Source organism: Elaeis guineensis, chromosome 12, assembly GCF_000442705.2.
Source record: "Elaeis guineensis isolate ETL-2024a chromosome 12, EG11, whole genome shotgun sequence".
NCBI lineage: Eukaryota > Viridiplantae > Streptophyta > Magnoliopsida > Arecales > Arecaceae > Elaeis > Elaeis guineensis.
In genome coordinates this window covers 18,884,348-18,891,890 of record NC_026004.2, presented here as the reverse complement: position 1 = coordinate 18,891,890, position 7,543 = coordinate 18,884,348, and the positions used below count along the sequence as shown (strand labels likewise).

General features: G+C 38.0%; 1 protein-coding gene across 1 annotated transcript; it reads right to left on the bottom strand.

The window, feature by feature from the left end:
* Nucleotides 1-3,061: 3,061 nt before the first annotated feature.
* On the bottom strand, nucleotides 3,062-4,195 carry LOC105033493 (auxin-responsive protein SAUR36). Its single transcript, XM_010908323.4, has one exon. The coding sequence runs from the start codon at nucleotides 3,783-3,785 to the stop codon at nucleotides 3,228-3,230; it is 558 nt and encodes a 185-aa protein (XP_010906625.1). The 5' UTR covers nucleotides 3,786-4,195; the 3' UTR covers nucleotides 3,062-3,227.
* Nucleotides 4,196-7,543: the final 3,348 nt, after the last annotated feature.

Here is a 7,543-nt window from a genome sequence, read left to right as displayed (position 1 = left end):
GGCATGATCATGGGATAGGAGAGAACCCCTTGCACTCAATCCTTCCAAATCTCTATTTATATGCTCGCAACTAGGCCTGTAACGTTGCTGCATTTATGAGGGAACCAGATAGTGCACAAAACTTTGGATCCCATTGCCCCATGTTGCTTAAATCGAGCTCCAAGCTCTAAATAACATCATCATACATATCCAGCTGAATGTAGAGAACCAAGGACTTGGATATGCAATAATAAATAGGAGTTTTAGTGTCTAAATGCTACTTTTTCTTAATGCATAGAGGCATCGTTTCCCACTTTAGAAAAATAATATGGAAGCTGTTGATCTCAAAGAAATGTAAAATATCTGACTGGCTATGCCACAACAATAAGCTGCTGACCAATGACATCTTGACCATATGATATTGAACTATAGTTATTCAAAGCGATTATGGAGCCTACTTCTACACATGAATGACCTAGCTTAATGGTTGCCCAGCTCTGTCCACGACCTTTGGCACACATGGAGGCAGGCACACTGCCAAGAGGATAATCATCTAGCACTAGATACTCTAACTACCATCTCACTATGGTGCCTATGAAAAAAGAGAAACAACAGAACATTTCGTTTCCATGCCACAACTGCTCCCGAGGTAGCTAAGATAGTGGTTTCCTTGATAAAGGGCTGGACCACAAATGCTGAGAACTTGCAAATAAACAGGCTCTGTTCATAGATGCACTCAATTATACGGAGGGTGTGAGGACATCATGGCTTTCATGGGGTTACATGGCCCTTAACAAGAGGATGACGCCTTCTATCACCTACGCCGTATCAACTAACTCCCGATTCCCAAGCCCTTGATGTAACATCACGTCAAGGCACATACCAACCAATTATTCCAGGGGAGGAAACTTCACTATGGACCTTTGGTACATTAAAAGATTTGGGATATATCCTCTGTACCAGTCGGGATACATGGAATAGAGGGAGGAAACACTTGTATTTTCCCATCCAACTCCTATAATCTCACACGTGAACTTTCTTCTTAAGAAAAATATCAAGGAGAAAGTAACTTATAACTTCCACCTCTCTCTCTCTCTCTCTCTCTCTCTCTCTCTCTCTCTCTCTCTATATATATATATATATATATATATATATATATATATATATATATATATATATATATATATATATATATTTCCTCAGTATGGAATCATAAGCTAGTGGCTCGTATTGGATTAGCCAGAAATAGGATAATCAAAAGAAGATGATGAGAGTAGCATATACCTTCAAGTATTTTGACCTTTAAGAACCTTCAGTCTGTCACATTGCTCATTTGAAAGAAGATGAATACAGTATGATCGGGTGTAGCCTAGGCTACAATTGAAGTGATCCATTGTTACTACTAACTCTTAAAGATAAAGTCCTATTGGTAAACTACGAGCAAGGAAAAGTAAAGATAAACAAAAGATAATGAAAAATGAAGTGGATTCATTGATGTATCAAAGGATCTTCTATTTAAAGTATATCCACTTATTTATATATATAACAACTATAAAATAACTGCTAATTATTATAACAACTATATCATCACTGTCTTCAGCGGTTTCAGAAGATCGCTCCACAATTTCATGTGCTTCATATATAGCATAACCACAAGCCAAATCCTTTTCAAAAAGAACTAATATCCTTAGACTTACGCCTGCACATGCTTTAGTCGAGTCCTAATCTTTCAGCCTATTTTTTTATGCTTAATTAGCTTGTCATTATTGAATCCTGTTAAGTCCGACTTAGGTCATGTGATTTCTATCAATTCTGATTCTTTAATCTTATCCACATGGTGCTTACTCACCATTGCTATTTAAGTTGTTGAGATGGGGTTTAAATATTGTAATAATGGACTAGAGCAACTACAGCTTCAAAATTTTGGTTTCTCTAATCCATACATGTGTAAGATTTAAAAAAAGAAAAAAGAACGATTGCATGATACTTATAAAATGCTACTAGAAAACATATATACATAGATTGAGTAGACCATATGAACCACAGATAATCTTCTTTTAAGATGAATGCTACATCTAACTCAAGAAAGGCCAAGGGTTTATGAGGTGAGATATGATTCAAATAGGTAGGCAATCTTCTGGACCAAAAAAAAAAAAGATAGGCAACCTTCACATACATGTTTATTTGTGTTGCCATATTTCTATATCTTATCCTCATTTCGTTCTAGAGTTATTTTTTTTAACTATAATTCATTTTCCATACATTATACATTACATGACTATAAGATCAAAGCTCTAATACTCAAAAGGCAAGTAGTAGCAAGGAAAATTCATATTACTTGTGGTTAGGAATGGCAACATATCAAATATAGGTTGGGTATGCCATTAGCATCTCTATCATGTACTAATCTCAAGGCAAGATGAGGTGGATCGAGTTAAACTAGACAGATTGAATGGATTGGATCGAATAAAGCTATAAAAATCAATTTTTTATACAAATCAAATAAGTAAAAAAGAGTATAAAAATAAATCTTAATAGTTCACACAATATCAAACAAAATAAGAGTCCAAAATATAGAACAACAAAAACTAAATTTCAATAACAATTGAAATATAATAAATAAAAATATTTTTTTAAGAAGTCAAATATCTTTTAAATTAAGAAAAGTAATAACTAAAAATAATAAACAATAAAGCATCATACTATGCAATTTTTTATATGTTTAATCTTTCTCACAAGTGAAGAGATTAGGATAAAAAATATAGAGAGAATTTATAAAGAGTCGCGTATATTCGAACCAAATTTGAAGAGAATTTTACAATCGTCTATATCCTGTTGGATCTACTATAGGTTAGATAAAATCATCCCATGAGGATCGAGATGACTCAGATACTTGAGCGACTGCATTAAATTGTCATCTTTATATATTGCAATTCTTATTGACATTATAATAATCCACAGGAAATTTTTACTTGTATGTTTTTTTCAATGGCATAATAATTTTCCAAGAGCCTCATATATTTTCAGAAGAAAATGATTAATTTTCTTAAATTGAAACATAAAATCTTCAACAGATAAAATCTAAAGGCACAACAACAAGCAGATCTGTACTTCGAAATATCACCGGCGAATCATCACATCTATGCGATCAACGTAGTTTTTTTAATGAAAATGAAAGATGAAAAAGAAAAAGTAGCACATCAAAGTGGCATCACCAAGGCCGTCAGGTCTAACATCTATGCGGCGGCTCAGGACCGGTTTACCCTTAACCCCGTCCGGGCGAGCTCGCCGGCGATACGGGTCCGGACGCGCTCGAACCGGGAGACGGGACAGGGGATCGTGATGCCGCCGGGGTGGTCGAACCCGAACTCCTCCTCCGCCTCCCTCAACAACTCCACGAAGAGTGGGTGGTTGAAGTCGATCACCGGCACCACGAACCGCCGCGGCGGCGCTACCTCCTCCCCCTTCCTCCCACCGCTCACGTACACGGCCAGGTGCCCCTTCGGCGGCTGTGGCGGCGGCGGCTCCCTTCCTCCACCGCCTTCTAGCAGCTGCATCCCCGACGCTTCCTGTTCCGTCCGGTCACCACCATCGCCGCCGCCGATCCCGCGGGCAAGGCAGCGGCCCCAGTGGCGGAGCTTCGCCGTCAAAGGCGCGGCCTTTATGAGGTGAAGTTGGAGCTGGGATGAGGGAGGAGGAGTGGTAGGGGAGAGGCGAAGGTAACTTTCGCAAGAGCGTCTCCAAAAGGCCCATCTCCAAATTCGCACTAGCTTTCTTCGCAGTCTAAAACCTCTCAATTTCTTCATGGTTAGAGGAAAAAAGATGCCTTTTTTATGGAATGATCAGTAGAAGGGGACGGGAAAGAGAGTATTAGGAGAAGGGCCAGGGGTTAGCCATGGACATGGTGAGGCGGGACAAGGTCGGGCAGACGTCGGAGAAAGCGGAAAGGCCGATCAACATCCCCACCTCTCTCTCTCCCTCCTAAAATTTCGATCTTTTTTGGAGAGAAGGGGAGAAGAAGGGAGAGAGCGAAGCGGGAGAAGATATAGGAGCGTTGAGAAGGGTAGGTGAAGTGGCGAGAGCCGTGGGAGTGTTATGGTACGGAAGGAGTCCTCTGTGTTTTTTCCCAGCGGCCAAGGCGGGGTGGGCTTGGGTTGCTGTCTTGCTGTCTGATATCCTCTGTTTTAGAGGCGTTTGTTTGTTGGACGCTTCAGTTTGTTGCTGATATTTTATCTGAACTGTGGAAATGGGAAAGAGAATAGCCTTGCCGCAAGAACACCGGCTAGGTTTAGGAACAGTACCTATTCTAGATTCTATAAAAATCTTCTATTACTTGAATTATCATTCTAGGGAGGAAGTGGATCTCCTGTGGTACTGCAATGTACCACACTATGCGGTGCATCACGCATGCTGTCCATCGTGCGCGTGCACTGTCCATCGCAGTGCATTGCACCGTGCAGTGCACTACAGAAGATCCGCATGTTTTAGGGAGAAATAATATATTGTGCACTACATACACCAGATAGCTATTCACCATGTCAATTATCGATATATATTTCTATTGATCTCATTCATCTTGTACTCATCTTGATGATTGGCTCATAAGAATATGTCTCAATGATAAGCGTGATGAGGTGCACAGTCATGTTAGTATACGTGATGCAGAATATAATTTTTCTATTCTAAGAATGTCGTGAGAGCAAATTATTGGATGAGAGAGATAGTTGCAAGTCCATCATTTAGACCCCAATCACACTTCAAGATGCACAATCATGTCCTGTTATTTGAGCTCACACGGTTGTATAAGATTATGCATCTCAAAGCATCTCCGATACATCGTTGGATAGTAAAAAAAATAGAAATATGATAGCAAAAATTATTAAATTTATTGATTTGAGAAAAAAATTTCTAAATTTGTTAGTTTTCCTAATAAAATAAGACAAGTTTTTCACACAATTTTCGAATGAGCATACCCTTAAATAGAGATTCAAGGAGAAACTATGTGAACAAACCCTGACATATCTTCTAAAGATATATATAGAGAAAACCCAGTAATTTCTTTGTGAGAGGATGTACTGATACTAATTTTATTTTTCTTTAATTTCTAGTGTTGTGGCAAGATGCAAGTTTTTTATTCTAAATCTATACAGGTTGAGTAGTTAGTGAGTCTACTTGTTCTCACCTCAATGCTTGTATTAGGAAAGATAGGCACTTAAAAAAATTGAAGTCACTTGGCAATTTGTTGGTCAATTCTCTTTTATGATAAAGCCACTGTGTCATGATCAAGAGGCTAATCTTGACAACTCATAAAACATCATGCACAATAATATGCAATTCCAGCCAATTAATGTGGTCTAGCAGTTTTCTAGCCTTGGTTAGAAGTGAATTAGTGACAGGCTGATTTAGTGAAACTTCTGCACTTCAAGTTGGACCTTTTTTTGTGTACAGGAATGCATTATGTCCAGAGTATCTTGAAATTTTGGTCCAGCCTTCTCTGTCCATATTTCTAGAGCTTCCACCGAATGCCTGCTTGCAATACACATTAAACTTTGAGATTTGCATGTGCAATCATATGTATGGTGCTTCATTGGAGAAGTTATCAAGAACTGCCATGATCATCCAAAAGTCTGATGTGCATTGCAGGAGGGCTTATGGAGGAAAATAACAAGTTTGGATTTTTCAGCATTTGAAGACCCAAATGTCCAAACGTTCCTTTAGGAACAGATGAACATTGCTTTCATAGACTAGTAGCTAATTTATCAGAACTCAATTATTGAAGCATTTGTCACTTTCTATATTAAAAGCAAGAAATTAAGCTAGATAAGCTTGTAATAGTTAAGTTCCAAATAATATATCATCACCTAAATCTTTCAATAGAACAAGCATCCGTACCCTCATGATTGTCTGTTTTCATTGATCAAAAGATACAGATGTTCCCAGTATCTTGAAACCACAGTTCATATCAAATCTAGTGTGTGTATTGGGGTATAGGTTCAATAAGAGTACTATAAAAAAACACTATTTAGGTTACATTGGTATCAAATAGATGAGAATCACTGGCTGATCGTGTTTAAAGGAAAAAATATATAGCAAGCAATTGCACTACCAAGTGAATCATTTCTTTGCCCTGATGTAACGTCTGACCTAAATACTGTTCATGATCAGACAGTTTCAACTTGGAGCAATAGGCCACCAACTTTGGCTCACCAGCCTGCAATAAGTTTTTCTTTGCTACACCAAACCTTAGGTTTTAGAGTCTTCTCCAGGGTTTTCTTTATCGTAGAAGCAAATATTTCATTAAAAATAATTTCATAATTTCTTGGCCTTGATCCATATATAAGCAATATCCAACTATCCACCTTGATGGAAATGCATGTTCACAAACTCTTTCTGAGGCAAATGGTGGTGGAACCATCAGTTCTTTAAAAGAATGAATTGTCAGGCTATACTGCCAAACTTTCTTGTATTCCAAGCACTAACTTTACATATAAGCAACTTGAGCTCTCTTCAACTATTTTAATATCAGATTTTGGACAGCTGAAAGATTCTGCCTCCGAAGGTAGGCTTAAGAAGCTCACCAAAAATGTGAATCATGTAGCAAAAGTTTAATGGCATCATGTCCAAGGCTTTATCTCCTGCATCAATTGTTTGGCAATCCCTTTAGCATGAGCTCAGTTATCATTTGCTCACTTTACCCTCACCTGTAAAATAAGTGGTTCTCCTGCTGTGGTTCTTCGAGGATCACATATTGAAAGTGTGTTAGAGCTTCCTTTTATGCAGATTCTTTTACAAGCTTGTTCCAAAATTTGCAAGCTGCCTTCATTACAGGGATATTTGAGAATCTGAAGCAATAATATAGTGATGCTACCAAACTCGTGATAGCTTTATTAAAACCATGGACATTGTTATGTAAAAGGAGGAATCCAAATTTACTAACATCTTCAGTTCATCATGGCAAACCGTGAAGAGTAAAACTAAAGAATTGGTTGAAACTTGTAGTAATAATTCACATTCCACTGAAAAAAGTTCCAACATACATGCCCGCCTTTCACTCTGGAAAGAAAGATATGAAGCCATGTTTCTTAAGAAATTTAGAAACCCTACCCCAAGTCAAGTTTCCTAAAAGAGGCACTAGAATCCACAGGTTCGTCTCAGGCTCAATTATTGATAGCAAGGGAATATGTCAGTGAACACCAGCAGATGTGTTTTATTTGAGTTCGTGGAAATTAATCTCATGAAGTTGTGCAGGCAAGGTACAAAAATATAGCTTATTTTTTTAAGTGGAGTACTGAATAATTCAGTAGTGATAATGCTATTTCGCTTGCAAAGAATATTTTCTTTTACGAAGGAAAGGGGAGGCAGAGCCACCCAAGTTTTCAGAAGAAAGAAAGATGTGCAAAAGATAAGAACAAAGAATCTTATCAGGAGGTTTGGATGTTTAAGAGCTGCCTCATTTTTCTCCCCTCTTGTTTAACTACTAAATGCAATTGCGTGATGAATTGGGATGTTCTCAATGTGTCTCTAACTATTAATGGTCTTGTAGGCTCAACCTTAATCGGAGAAT

Bases quoted from the DNA above. Each gene is read 5' to 3' on its own strand.
- LOC105033493 (XM_010908323.4), bottom strand. From the start codon at position 3,785: ATGAAGAAATTGAGAGGTTTTAGACTGCGAAGAAAGCTAGTGCGAATT.